The 15,614-nt window shown below is 38.6% G+C and overlaps 1 protein-coding gene and 1 pseudogene across 2 annotated transcripts; both read left to right on the top strand.

Moving 5' to 3' along the window:
- Positions 1-1,625: 1,625 nt before the first annotated feature.
- Positions 1,626-1,703, top strand: LOC113925995 (annotated as a pseudogene).
- Positions 1,704-3,644: 1,941 nt separating this feature from the next.
- OSTC (oligosaccharyltransferase complex non-catalytic subunit) lies at positions 3,645-14,481 on the top strand. 2 transcript variants are annotated; one of them, XM_027599731.2, is made up of 4 exons: positions 3,657-3,853; positions 7,516-7,609; positions 9,549-9,746; positions 13,899-14,481. In XM_027599731.2, the coding sequence occupies exons 1-4, from the start codon at positions 3,715-3,717 to the stop codon at positions 13,915-13,917; spliced, it is 450 nt and encodes a 149-aa protein (XP_027455532.1). In that variant the 5' UTR covers positions 3,657-3,714; the 3' UTR covers positions 13,918-14,481. The 2 variants fall into 2 exon arrangements, with proteins under 2 accessions (XP_027455533.1, XP_027455532.1); XM_027599732.2 differs by lacking the exon at positions 9,549-9,746 and having other exon boundaries at positions 3,645-3,853.
- The last annotated feature ends 1,133 nt before the right edge of the window (positions 14,482-15,614 follow it).

Raw genomic sequence — 15,614 nt, forward strand, 5'->3', positions numbered from 1 at the left:
TCAGTGTTATCAATCTATCCATTTAGATAAAATCTAAGTGCATCGTGGCATTGAAAAGACCCTCCACTCTCAGGCTTCATCCTTCCTTTTAGAGTCATATCTCCAGCCATTCTTCCATCTGTCTCCCCTTGGACTTTTCCACCTCTCTGCCTTTGTTCAGACTGGTCCCCACGCCTGAAAAGCCTGACCCTTAAGGAATGTAGCTTCTCCTTCAATGCTCAGCTCAAATGTGAGCTCTTCTGTGAGCCTGAAGTTTCCTACCTGCAAGAATAAGTAACTCCTGCTTCAGGACTCGCTAAGCAGTTGGTCCCCAACTCCAATAAGCATGCCCTTCTCAGACAGCCCTGCCACTAACTGTGTGTTTGTGTGTGTTTCTCCCCTGATCAGAATGACAGTTTCTCGAGGCAGGAATCTGGCATTGGTTAGCTTGTCCCTCCTCCACCTCCACCCCAACGCTTAGAACAGAGCTTGTTCTCTGCTACATTCTCTATAAATGCTTGGTGAATGAAGGAAGAAATGAATGGTGAACACTATCATCACCAGCACTAGTGCCTGCCCTCAAAGGTCCCCATCTCTTCTGAGAAAAGGGAAGAAGTATATGAGATTAGGCACCCAGTGCCTAGTTAAGCTGGGGAAACAAACATACTCATGCTTAGACAGAACCCAGAGCTTCATGAGACCGTCAACGCAGCTGCTAAACGTCTTTGTAAATTAATCTGGGCTAAACTTGTGTATTATTATCTGACAAAAAAACCAAAAACAAAGCTATTAATTTCCTCCCTAATACATATGCAAAAGAACTAAAGTCAATAGTATCCATAGTCTTGATAGCTCTAGTTTGTTTAAAATTTACTTAAAAACTTGTTTGTGGGATTGTCCTTCTTTTGACTGGCAGGGCCGTTCCTGACTTCTAGGCTTTTAATTAATATTTCCTACATTAAACATGAAAATCTTTGCAGATATCAGTTTTATGCTTGTTTCTTCCTTGAGTGTATATTTGCTTGTGCATAGTAAGAGTTAATCATTTTTGCTTTTATGTATAAGTAACTTAAAATGGTAGGCTCTACTGTATATAATGTTTTAAATCTGTGTTTCTTCCAAAATTTGCCCTTCTTCATCTATATAAAATATCCACCCACTGAATGATTCGATGGTATGTTTACTTAAGGGTATGCTCTAATGTCCATGGTTATATTCATTATTTCCTTGGTTTTTGGTTACAGAGTTTATGTTGTGTTTAACCAAAACATTTTCTGCAGAAATATTTTTGGTTAGGACACAGATGGTAACAGATGTACGTTTTTATTCATAAAAGGTTTTTTTAAAATACTTGGTTTATAGAATATTACAAAGTCAAGTTGGAAAATATTTCAAATTTTAAGATGTTAAAAATAATAAAGAATTGGTTTCTGGAACAAACTTACATTTTGGAACAGAGTAAAAAAGTGACAGTAATAACTCAATAAATAGATGAATGTGAAGTTTTGACTAGGTGGTTTTATTTTTTGCTACAAAATGTATATTTTTAATTTAAAGCATCGAGGTTTTTTCCACAATGTATATAGAATTATTTGGTCCTAAAATGTAAAGGAAGAAGGATAAACTTGTCCCATCTTAAACATCTCAAGATTATACTTTCAGGGATCATTTCTATAGTTCGTTACTAGAGAAGTTTCTCTGAACGTGTAGCGTACCCACATTAAACATCTCAAATCTTGTTTCCATTTAGAGTAATTGCCTTTAGGTCTCATCCAATCACAGACTATACTATACTTCTTAAGTTTCACTTCTCAAGCTTCAGTTTTGTCATATGTAAAGTGCTGATAGTAGTATTTCCCTAATCGAGGCATCATGAAGATTAAATGAGAACCAGTGTAAATCATTTAACATAGTATCTGTCAAGCAGTGGTTAATTAATATTGGTTGCCCTCCTGAAGCTATAAGGGAAGCTTAAAAACTTAATTTCTTACAAATCAAAACCACAATGAGATACCACCTCATCAGACCTGTCAGAATGGCTAAAAGTAACCACACAGGAAACAACAGATGTTGGCGAGGATGTGGAGAAAGGGGAACCCTCCTACACTGTTGGTGGGAATGCAAGCTGGTGCAGCCACTCTGGAAAACAGTATGGAGGTTCCTCAAAAAGTTGAAAACCAGCAATTGCACTACTGGGTATTTACCCCAAAGATACAAATGTAATGATCGGAAGGGGCACCTGCATCCCAATGTTTATAGCAGCAAAATCCACAATAGCCAAACTATGGAAAGAGCCCAGGTGTCCATCGACAGATGAATGGATAAAGAAGATGTGGTATATATATACAATGGGATATACTACTCAGCCATTAAAAAAAATGAAATCTTGCCATTTGCAATGACGTGGAAGGAACTAGAGGGTATTATGCTAAGCAAAATAAGTCAATCAGAGAAAGACAATTATCATATGATCTCACTCATATGTGGAAATTAAGAAACAAAACAGAGGATCATAGGGGAAGAGAGGAAAACAATAAAACAAGACGAATCAGAGCGGGAGACAAACCATAAGAGACTCTTAATCATAGGAAACAAACTGAGGGTTGCTGGAGGGGAGGGGGGGTGAGAGAATGGGATAACTGGGCACTGGGTATTATATAGGACTGATGAATCATTGACCTCTACCTCTGAAACTAATAATACATCATATGTTAATTAATTGAATTTAATAAGAAAGTACCTCTCAAATTAAAAAAAAACTTTTAATTTCTGTGTTTTTCCTTATTTTTTTAAGGCAACATAATTTTAATTGTTCCAAAGTTTTGCTTATTTATAAAACTATGGGAACTTCAGAAACATTCTGCTTTATAATACCCAAAAAAACTTCCTATGTATAAATACTGGTTCTGCTGTAAACCCACTTCATTATTGCTGATATTTTGGAGATGGAGTTTCAATAAAGAGAGAAACCAGGATGACTTCAAGATTTTCGGCCAGAAAGACTTTAGCATTTATGAAGATAGGGATGGCTGTGGGAGAAGCAAAGTGGAGTAGAGGACACGCGTTATTTAAAATAGTGTTTTGGTCACGTCAAAGTATCAGCTTTAGGCATCCTGTGGAGATGTCCTCTTGATATTTCTGATACCTCTGGATTGGATATTTTAAAAATGTTGATAATATATTAGTTTAGCAATTATTAGTAATAATTGTTACTACTGTCCCCGCAACTATATCGGGAAGTAAAAGTTCAGCAACTGGGGCTTTCTGAGGCTCTTGAAAAATCCGCTAATAGAAAAGGTAGAATTTTCCAAATGTTCCCATTCATCCTGCAGCTCTGGGAACCTAGAGCGCCCGCGTCCAATCAGCTTCCCAATCCCCATTGCCGCGAGTGGCAGGGGCTCCGATGGATTAGGTTCCCCTGCTTCTCTCGCTTGGCCACGTCTGACGTCCTGCAGGTCCTTGAAGGTACATAAATCACCTGCTTATTCATTGGCAATAATTGAGCTTCTTATTCAAATTTATGATTCAAAAAGCTTAAAAGTACATAGCTTAAAATCACGTTACTTATCCGTTCTTCATAGTTTTTTCTTTTCCCGCTAGGTAGACAAACTGCCTTCTAAAGTGGCGGACCTGTAATTCTCTTCCCAGCGCACGCGCCGGCGAACGGGAGGGGCGGGCCTGTTTCCGGGTGGCGCGTGGGGCTCGAGCTCTACAGAAGCCCCTGCCGCCACAAGCATGGAGACTTTGTACCGCGTCCCGTTCTTCGTGCTTGAATGCCCCAACCTGAAGCTGAAGAAACCGCCCTGGGTGCACATGCCGTCGGCCATGACGGTGTACGCGCTGGTGGTGGTGTCGTACTTCCTCATCACCGGAGGTAACTCGGGCTGGCTCGGGCCGAGAGGCCCTGAGACGCGGAGAGCCGGCCCGCCGCGGAGGCGCGTCTATTCCGCCGACTCTCGGCCGCCGGGGGAAGCATCTCTGTGCTCTCGATCTTTTCGGAGGGTGGAGGGAATTTCTGGGGTCTCAAGTATTAACGACTCAAAGGTTTATTTGCCCTCACGCCCTGTTCGGTATTCTGAGAGGCTGCTCTCATTGTTCTCAACTGTTCTCACGCCCGCTGCCTTTCCGCACCTCTAGCGTCTTAGCCTAGGGATCCGAATCCAGTATATCTTCCAAGCCCGTATTGTTGCTCTGTTTATTGCTTGCCGTTAAGTTTTTTGACAAAGATCCCGGAGGAGTCTAGTCTTGTCCGTTGTACTTCCATGGTTGGTCAAGAGCGTTTGGGACTTTTACTTTATCTTTGTCTATAATCCCTGGAACCTTGGAAAAGACTTGACAGCCCATAGGTTTGTTAGCTCACACCTAAGGGTCCGGTGTCGCTTTTTTGCCCCGATCAACAATAAATGTCAGTGGAATTTTCCGAATTCACGGTTTTGATAAATATTTGAGATTGGAGTTAGATTCTCAGAAGGTAAACAAAAGTTGAAGAGCAAAAGTTGAGAATTTAAAGAATTAGGAAAATAGCAGTACTTATCTGCAGAACGTCTTACCCTGGTTTTTTGTTTTGTTTTTTCAAATAAAAAGTCGCAAAAGGGGCGTTGTTTTGTATAGTGATGAGTTGGCAATCCAGCTAGCCTTCCAGCCACCACCCTTTGAAGCCACAGATTCAGGATTTACTCAAGACTGCTCTGTACTTTCAGATTTGGTGATGTGGAGCACTTAATTTGGAAGTTACAAAATTGAAGTTTAAACGTCAGGGACAGCAGAAGTGGCTCCGTTTTTAAGGGACTAGCCATAGACATCTTTATTTTCATGGATGTGAAAAGAATAGGTACTGAAGAGGGAAGAATCTGAAACTATGAGGGCTTGGTACTAGAATGTGACTTTGAATCTATTCCCCACTTTCGATTCAGAATCATAGTTAACTTGTACTCATTTAAGTAAAATACATTTTGAATATTTTTTATATTGGTAAGATACTGTCCGAGCATTGCATTAGCATTAACATTTACTCAGCACATTAATAGGTACTGTACTGAATAAATGAAATGTAAAATGCATGTGATTAAAAAAAAATAATAGAGTCTTCACCTGCTTTGATCTGCTAGTCTCGTTCTCCTAACCCTTACCCCCTTGGAGCCCAAGGCTTTGTTAGAAGCCTCACGGTTTTTCTTCTGTCCACTTATTCCCTGTTGATTGTTGCAACGGGGAGATTCTCCATTCCAACCCCAGGGGCAGATTGCAAAGGACACCTTGTAGTGGCCAAGGCCATGAGGTATCTCATACAAGGAATCGGTTTTGCCACTGGAAAGGCGTCCCTTCTAAAAACTGTGGGTGTACTTGTATCAATAAATAATATTTATTGCTGAGAAATATTCAGCAAATAATGCATTGAGCCCTTATTAAGTTCCAGGCACTAGGTACTGGGAATAATAGTCAACGAAACATAAGGATGCTGTCCTCCTGAAGCTTGTAATGTCATGGTTGAGACAGGTTAAATATCACAGAAATCTATTTCCACTGAATTATTTTTTTCATTACAAATTACCAGAGATTCATTGAAGGGAAAGAACAAGAAGTTATGAGAAAACAATGGGAGTTGGGAACATCGTTTATATTGGAGTGTGGTTCTTAGGGAAATGACGTGTTAGCCAAAAATCTGAAGAATTGGGGGAAAGGAAATACTGGGCAGAAGGAAAAGAATGGATAAATATGGAATCAAGAGACCAATTAGGTGGGTTTTGTAGTTGATTGAGACTAACTAGGTTGGTGGCAGCAGAGATGGAGGAAAGTATAATGAAAGATAGTTTGGAAGTGGATTCAGTAGGTCTTGATGGATTGATTGGATGTACGGATTGATTGGAGAGAATGAAGTATGAAGGAATCTTAACTTTGAGCATCTGAGTAGATGGAAGGGTCATTTTCGGAGCTTGAAGAGATGAAGGTTTTTTGGTGGGGAACGGTGAACCAGAGGTCACTTCAGGATATGTAATAGTTGGACATAGCCAACTACAATTAGTTGACTATGTCAGGTTTGCTGCTGTGAGTCTAGGATTGAGAAAAGAGGTCTCCATTGAAATTGATTGATAACAGGTTTTTTTTGAAACCCTCTCATAAGCCAGATATTGAAGAACACAGAGAAAGTCCCTGTTCTTAGGGAGCTTACATCTAATTCTACTGGTGCTAACATTTGATAGGTATTGGCAACTGACCATCACTAATCCTTAGCACATGGAATGAAAACCCTGGGAAGGGAGGAGTTCAGTTCAGGAGAGAATGTAGAAAAAGAGGTCAGAGGCTCAAGCCCTAAGGAACTCCCAACATTTAGTGCTTTTATAGAAGAGGAGGCCCTGCTAGAGATGTAACAAGAAAACGTGGACAGGAGTGTCACAAAAGCCAATTTTCCCCCAAAGAAAATGGATTTAGTAAACTGGATTGAGTGCCACCGGGAAGCCTCCTAAGATACCTGAAAAATGTCCATTGAATTTGGCAACATGGAGATTACTGGCAACTTCAGCAAGAGTAAGATCCGTGAAGGCAGATGCCAGGTTGGAGTGCGTTGAAGAATGAAGGGTAAAGGAGGAAGGGGAGAAAAGTTTACCTTTTTTTTTTCTTTCCAGAAGGAAGTCTGACTTTTCTTCAGAAAGGGAGTATAGAAATAGGGTGTTAACTAGGAGGGTTTGGAGTCAAGGGAGAGATGATAGAGGGAAGGAGAGGTTGAAAATACAGGCAGGAGGAGAGCTAGCCAAAGGATCCAAATCTATGAGAAGGTGGAAGGGGATGAAGTCCTGATCATTGCAGAAGGAATCCCACATTGATAGGAGGAGGGACTCTTTCTCTCTTGTAGCTGGAAGGAAGGAGGTAAGGATGGATGCAAATGCTACTTTATAGATTCGGTGGTGGTGGAGAGATTAGGGAATTCCTGTGTGATTGCTTTGTTAGTCAAGGGTGAGGGAGACACAGTCTCACTATGCTTAAGAAAAGCTGGAAGTGAGGATGTTGGAGAATAGTAGAAAAGGTAAAGAGTAGATGTTGGCAATGGGAGATTGGGGAAACTATTAATGTTGATGGACATTAACGTTAATGATCACGAATCTCTAGTATTGCTTGTCTGCCTGTTGGTATGGTTGAGAAATGTCTCCTTATTTTATATTTAAGTGAGAAGATTTCTCTAGTTACCTCTCAGTTGATAGAAACATATCCAAGCATATGTGGAACATTTTCTTGAACTAAAATATAGCCTTAATATTAACTCTCCTTTATTGTGGAGAATTGGAGTATCTTGAGCATTAGAAACAGTTACTGAATGAATTTCTTTTATCAAATACCTGTTTTAGAGATAATATTCAAAAATATTGAGTTGAAGTTTTGAATGGTTTATCTAAAGTTTAGGAGATTAGCTGGGCTTCACTTGATTATCATAATGTATCACAGCAGTCCTGTTGAAATATAAATGAACCTTTAGAGACATGCAAACTCTAACCCTTTTTAAAAATTAGAAATCCATTCTAATCTGTACTATTGTCTTTCATATAGGAATAATTTATGATGTTATTGTTGAGCCTCCAAGTGTTGGTTCTATGACCGATGAACATGGACATCAGAGACCAGTAGCTTTCTTGGCCTACAGGTAACACTTACCTTTTTGAATGGTTTGGTGGGAAGGAAGGTTGCTTGGGTATGGATGTTTTCTAAAAATATAGTGAAACCTGTGGGGCTGTCTGCATTTAGATAATAGCTAAAATGCTAACTTCAGAGATGGCAGGAAGTGGGCAAGAATAGAAGTATGTTACTTATTTATAGGAAATAAAATATTTCACAGTGATTGACATGATCACTTATTTAAAGGAAGGTATTGGTTTAAAATACATTTTGGCTATTCTGGGGATCAGCAAACTGCGGGTACCTGTTTATTTGTAAGTCATGTTTTATTGGAACTAGACATACCAATTTGTTTATATACTATCTGTGGCTGCTTTCAAGCTGCAGGGGTATGTGTGACACAAACCATGTGGCCTGCAAGCCCAAGACATGTACTGTCTGGCCATTTAAGAAGAAACTCTGTGGACCCCTGGATTATACTATCAAATAAAAAATAATAATTTTGGAGATTTGGGCATTCCATTTCAGTAATGAAACACCATTCCAGTGTGGTTTGGTTCATCTGAGCAGTGCTTACAGTATTGCTTTCTAAAGTCCACTTGAGAGGCACCTGGGTGGCTCAGTCAGTTAAGCATCTGCCTTCGGCTCAGGTCATCATCTCAGAGTCCTGGGATCGAGCCCCACATCGGGCTCCCTGCTCAGTGGGGAGCCTGCTTCTCCCTCTCCCTGCCACTCCCCCTGCTTGTGCTTGCTCTCTCCCCCTCTCTGTCAAATAAATAAATAAAATTTTTAAAAAATAAAATAAACTCCACCTGATAACTGTCTACCAAATATAGCTATATATTTGCATTTACACTTACTTTAATGGTATTCCTGCATAGAATATTCCTGAAAAGATTATTGTGATTCTTCGGGAGTGGGGGAAGGAGATCTTGATGGTAGGGGAACCCTTCATAGTGTTGTCATTGGGGCACTGTTTGATTTTTGAGCCTAGTGCATGTATTGTGTTTTCAGTTAAAGCAGTTAGCTAACAAAAAATACATACTTCCTTCACATATACCTATGTATAAATTATCCCTTTAACAGAGGAATTTGCTTTTTGGGGATCCGTGAACTCAGAATTTTGAAAGCTCGGTATTCCCAGAAAAATCAGATATACATATATATATAAAAATTTGCATATAATTCTGAGGGTTTATAGATTGCTGGAAATCCTTGTGTGGGGTTCATGGAGCCCTGGGTAAAAATGCTTGCTTTTAAAATTTTCCCTTTGAAACATTATTTTTATTGATTGATTTTTTAAAAAGATTTATTTGTTTATTTTAGAGAGAACATAAACACACACGAGTGGGGAGAGGGGCAGGGGGAGAGATTCTTCAAGTAGATGCCCTGCTGAATGTGGAGCCCCACGTGGGGCTTGATTCCATGACCCACTGAGCCAAAACCAAGATGCTTAACCAAACAGATGCTTAGCCATCTGAGCCAGCTAGGGGCCCCAAGATGTTTATTAATTCTCATAAAACTTCTAGAAACATTTCTAACCAATTCAGAATTTGAAATTGATAATAGAAATTTAAATGCCATCATTTTTAAAAGCTAAACAAAAGTTATGGGTAAAGAGTTCATATACATACACTAATTGGCTTTTTAAGCTAATAAAATCTCAGCACTGATTTTACATAGACAGTTGTGTTAGTTGAGGTTTTAAAACTTTATGAATAAAAGCTCCATGAAGACACAGATTTTCGTTGTTGTATCCCCAGACCCTAGAATAGTGCTTGATACATAATAGGCTCTCAATAAATTTTGTTGATAAGAATACCCAGAAATGTGGTAAAATAGTTTTACTGGTAAGAATAAAAAATTAGCACAAAAATATTTTAGCAGAAATAGGAATTTCAATCTAAAGACAAGTATTTTATTTTTCTTGGAATTTTCACTTACTGTTTTGCTGTGGTCTTTTTCAGAGTAAATGGACAGTATATTATGGAAGGACTTGCATCCAGCTTTCTGTTTACAATGGGAGGTTTAGGTTTTATAATCCTGGACCGATCGAATGCACCAAACATTCCAAAACTCAATAGATTTCTTCTTCTATTCATTGGATTCGTCTGTGTCCTATTGAGTTTTTTCATGGCTAGAGTATTCATGAGAATGAAACTGCCGTAAGTTATTAAGTACTTTGTATAATCAGCAATTTAACTTCTGTTGCAAGGTGGTAAAATAATTACTTGGATCACGTAAAATCATGGGAGATTTAATTTAACCTTCACTTAAACAGATAACAATTCTCAGAACCAAAGAAATTTGTGACTTGCTTGAGGTTATAGCTATGGTTAGTAGCAAAATTGAGATCCATAGGTCTTTCTGAGTATTATCTCCGTACTGTTATTTTACTGTAGCATCACTGACTGGAGATACTGTTTCTTTAAATTGCTTTTTGGTTAATCTATAAAATATGGGATTTCAGTAGTAATAGTGATAGTAGGGAATATTATTGCTGCTCTTTGAGTGCTGATATGAGGAAAACCCATTAAGCCTTGGACAGGGAGTTACTGCCTCTCCAAAAAGTTGGGAAAAAGGATTTGGCGCGCGTGCGCGTCTGTGTGTGTGTGATGCAGCTAAATCTAGGATTTAAATTCTTAAGAGGAAGGAATTTATGTTTGCAGGCCTGATAAGAAAATTTTGTTTCAGAAAACATACAATATCTTTAAAACAAAAACAAATTGGTTTTATGGCAACTTTTATAATTCCATTTGAGATCGTTATTTGAAATGTGGGCAAGTCTGATCCCATTTCCCTATATTCCGATTGCACCTATGGATGTATTAGGAACTGCAGAAACTTTGGGCAAACATACCATACAAAGATTAGCTCTTAGTAAATTCATTTTTTAGGGAATATGTTAAACATCAAGTGTCAATGATACTGATTTCTTAGAACTGATACTCCCTTATTTTATTATAAGAGACATTAAAAGGGAATACAGGAATGTGTGTGAGCGTCACAAGTTCACTTGTTCTGTGGCTTCACCTGCCCATTGTCTCTAACACGTCTGGAGTAGAATGGGCAGACTTCCCCTGGGAAGTCCGAAGTACTTAATGCTGCAATCATGTTCGCGTCTTAGCGGGGTGGGAAAAGAGAGCAGCGTTCTTGGTCGGCTGAATAGCTGTGTAGCCATATAGTTCGCTCAGACTCCTCTGCCAGTGGCTCTTATTGTTGCTTGGGGAAAATAGTTTTGGGGCACCTGGGTGGCTCAGTTGGTTAAGCGTCTGCCTTTGGCTCAGGTCATGATCCCAGGGTCCTGGGATTGAGTCCTGCATCGGGCTCTGCTTCTCCCTCTCCCTCTGCCCCTCCCCCTTGCTTGCTTTTTAAGATTCAAAATAGAATCTTAAAAAAAAATAGTTTTGGCCATTGGCTGAATTGTATGAAGAATGACGTACTGCAGCATCCTCTTTTTGTTCCTCTTTTTTTTTTTCTGCCCTGTTGGTAAAGGTCTATTGGTATAGAAGAGGCTGAACTTTTCCATAGCAAAACAAGAAAAGAGGAGGCTCTCAGAGAGATCAAGAGGCTACTGCAAATTAAGCAAAAGAGATGGAACTTTTGTAGGCATATAGCAGAAGTGGGCTGGTTTTGCCCATAGAACGAGATTTATTTTTATTCTACCTAAGCTGCTCATTCTTCCTTATGGTTTTAGGTCCTCTCCTTAGGATGTGAGTGCTTTTCTGTTTAGCTCAGGCATTTGACGTGTAGGATAATAGAGCTATTTACTGCTTTAAAAAAAAGCTTTAGAAGGTGCTTAATTCTCTGGATTACCTCCATCTTACTGTTTCAATTATTTATGTAAATATTTGTCTTCTTGTCCCCATTTGTAGGCCAGCATCCAAGATTGCTGACTAAGTGAACAATAGGAAATAGGGTGTACTCCCCTTATATATAATCTCCCAGGTGTAAATTATATTTAGATTTAATCGAAGCAGAACAATGATCTAAACAGATAATTGCTTCTTCCTGTAAATTGTCATGCAGCTTATTTAAATTTTTAAGAGGAAGTAATTTATGATTCCTTTTTGATATGATTCCTCATCTGCACCTCCTAAAGCCTGGTTCCTGGGTGCAGAGTGGGAAGAAGCGAACAAATTTTAGAAAAGAAAGGGAAGCAACAGTATTGCATTTTCTGGAATGTTTGTAGGCCCCAAACAAGATGATGAGCCATGTCTATGGGCCTGCATGTTGCGCACATTAGGGCCATGGTTAGTATCACCAGCAAGGAGGGGATATGTCTGTATTTTTGCACACAAATGATCTTTGATGTCCCAACATATATAAACAGTTTGATGCATAATAAGTGGAACAGCAACAACGAAAGTACATTAAAAAACACTGGTAACCAAGGGTGTTTTCAGATAAAATAAGTTGCTAGCATCTGAGATAAAGGATAGCTATGCTATATAAGATTCAGCATGATAACCTCCAGGGTTGAAGTCTTTCACAAAGAGTTTGATATCTTTAGTAAGAGGAGCCTTTAAAAAGGAAAAAAACAATAGCAATGAATTGGTACTATTAGTTTTATATTTTCTTTTATGCTCTTTTAGAGACCTGAAGTCTCTCCTACAGATAAAATTTTACAAATCAAAACATGGCTTTATTTGGTGCCATATCTTTTGTAGAAACATGGGCACTAAAAAAATGAGTATTTCTTGACTATTTGCATGTATGACAGTACATTTAAAGTGAAAAATCAAATTTTAGTGCCTAATATTTTTATAGTACTAGTACAGAGTTACAGAAAAACAGTTTTCATTTTGAAAATAAAATTTTTCTCGTATAATTCATAAGATAATGTATGTGGGATTGTGTATGTGCGTTAGGTACCTTTTAAATGTGGACAGGTTTAAAGAAATGTTGTTTGGATACTGGGTGGGAGACTCTGGTATACATTTGTGCTTGGTACTTCTGAAAAATAACGGTCATTAGATTCTCTAGAGTCTTCACTATTAGGGTAGTTTTGACCTAAAAGAATCGTAAAAATTAAAAAAATAAAAGATGGCGTGCTGTATCATGTGTTGATTTCCTAAAATTAGGCAAAGTGTTTGGTGGGAGTAGAGAGATGGGTTTCCACTTCTAGGCAAGTCTGTTATAAAGCTGTATAAAGTAGTCTATTGAATAGATATTATGCAACTCAGGACAAAAGGCTTGTTTTATTTTCTATTTATTTATTTTTAAATATTTAGTTATTCATTTGAGAGAGAGTGGGGGGAGGGACAGAGGGAGAGGGAAAGAGATTCTCAAGCCGACTCTGTGCTGAACGTGAGCCCGACTCCCGGCGCTGGCAATTCCAAGACCCTGAGATCATGACCCGAGCTGAAACCAATAGCCAGATGCTTAACTGACTGAACCACCCAGCTGCCCCCAAAAGGCCTGTTTTAGTCAGAGTGGCAAAAATTGCCTTTTTAGCAGTTTGAGCTGGTGTTTATTAAACCTGATGAGAAAAGCTAGGGAGCTCCTGCCTAAGTCCTAAGATCATAGGATTAGTTCAGCGAAAAAATTCTAAAGGAAGGGGGAATAAAAAATAAAAGTAAGAAAATAATAATTAATGTCATTTATGGACTAGGAGAATGCATATACATGATTTTTCTGTGTAATTGAAATTTAATTCTACATGTGCTAAAAAACATTATTTTACTCCTTTTTGACAGGCCACTTTCTGAAGTGTTTGTTTTATTGCCTCTGTGACATTGACATTTGTATTTAGCAAATATTTATTATTTGATAACTGTTACTTGCTGGACACTGAACATGAAGTGTAATTTTGCCTTCTTGACTCAGGGTCCTTTTACATTTAGACTTAAGTAGACACAACAGCACTTTTCAGTTTTTTAGTTGATTTCCTTAGTGTAACCTGCCATTTCTCCATATTATTATTGTATACCTATTGGCATTTTCCTTTCTTTCTTCGTCATTTTGTTGTTAATTCTGTGATTTGAGGAAATAGATAACCTAGCTGTGTGTTTGCATTTTAAGTCAGTCCTGGTTGAAGGAGAGCTTCATGCCCTGCAGGTGTGTGAGTGTCTTTTCATTTGCTTGCAGGTTTGGAGCATATTGGTTTGTAACTTTATCCTTTGAGGGGAAAGGATAATGGAAATGAAGCCCAGTAATGTAGTCATTTATTGGGGAGGCAAGATGCGGAATAAAAACCATAAGGAGGAATCACACAGTTACGTTTTCAGATTGTCGTTTGATTTATCATAAAATTCGGGCGCTTCGAAATGTTGCTTCATATTCACTTTTTGTGTTTATGAATTTTATTCCTACAGGGGCTATCTGATGGGTTAAAAAATGCCTTTCGAGAAGAAATCAGTGGATATTGGATTTGCTCCTGTTAATGAACTTTTAAAGGCTGTACCAATCCTCTGATGTGAAATATGGGAAAAGAGTGAAACAGCAGAAAAGAAGCATCTAGTGAAAAATCGGAAGCACATTAAAGCTTGAACTAGAATGCTTGGTATCAAAGAGACAAGCTTATCACAGTATTTTTTCCTGCTGGCCTATACTGATGTACCAACGATGTTAAGTAACATTTTCTTCTTAGTTTTTCATTTCTTAAAGAAAATATACTCCATTTCTACAACTATAGTATTGAATAAAGTGATTATTTTTTACAGCCCCCTTAACATTTTTTGGAGATGACATTTCCAACTTTGAAAAATTAATGTAAAAAATCAGGAAGCAAGATTCCAAAAGCTGAGAACTCTGGACAGATGATCAGCTTTACCTGTGGTGCTTTGCCTTTAAACAGAGTGTGTGACAGTACATTATTCAGATATGTATGCAAGACTGTTTTTGTGCACAATAAGCTGTATGAAAGGAGCAGAAATAAATAGTTTTTCTAATTAGTAACTTTATTTGTGTTTTATGAGACTGATGTGCCGCCCACAGTGCCAAGAAGACCACTTATGTATGTGATTTATTTTTTTAAAGATTTTATGTATGTATGTATGTACGTATTTGACAGAGAGCGAGCCAGCAAGAGAGGGAACACAAGCAGGGGGAGTGGGAGAGGGGAGAAGCAGGCTTCCCGCAGAGCAGGGAGCCCGACGCGGGGCTCGATCCCAGGACGCTGGGATCATGACCTTAGTGGAAGGCAGATACTTAACTGACTGAGCCACCCACACGCCCCTATGTACGTGATTTAATTAACTGATGGTATGAACTTTTTGGTCCATAATTATTCATTCTTGTGACTCTCTGAAGCTACCCTTAGTAGGTCTAAGGTCTCAAAATGTAGTTGATTGATAGGTTGTCTTGTGAGGTTGCAATTCTGTATCCCTATAAATATTCGAGCAGGGGCTGCATATATATATATATATGTTGTAAATGTGGTTGTATGAGATGAAAACTCCCTTCAGGCATTCATTTTCAGTAATTAACACAATTTTGAGCACATCTAAAAACATCTCTACACCAGTCGGGTCTTGCCCTTTTTCTAGGTAGGCCTTTTGGTTCTCCCTGACTGGCTGTGAACGTCACTTCTCTAGTGGCTCCATTACTTCTTATCCCAAGATCTTTAAGTTTACAGGAAAATTCTCTCTCAGGTGATTTTTTTCTAATTCCAAGGCTGATTTATATGTAGCCATTAAGTTAAAAGATTCATTTATTCAAAAAGTTTTAAGTACTTTATGCCAACGGGCCCTGAGGACGATAGGGGTGAATAAGACAGATAAAGACTCTGTATTCATAGAGCTTATATTCTTGTAGGGAAGCCAGATAAACAAAAGATAGAAAATGATTGTGAAATGTCAGATACTGATAAATGCCAAAAACAAAAATTAACGAAGTTACTGGTCTGTACCATAGTGATGAGAGATGTGGGGAGAGGAGGTGGTTCTACCTCAAGGCTCAGAAAAAGGAAAACAAGACCCGCATTTACTCACCAACTTTAAAGGCTTGATTTAACTTTAATTGTGTTTTCTGTTTGGCCGTATTTTAAAACCGTGGTTAAACCAGACGGACAGAAGATTAACAGGCGTTAG

The sequence above is a fragment of the Zalophus californianus genome, chromosome 2 (assembly GCF_009762305.2).
Source record: "Zalophus californianus isolate mZalCal1 chromosome 2, mZalCal1.pri.v2, whole genome shotgun sequence".
Classification (NCBI taxonomy): Eukaryota; Metazoa; Chordata; class Mammalia; order Carnivora; family Otariidae; genus Zalophus; species Zalophus californianus.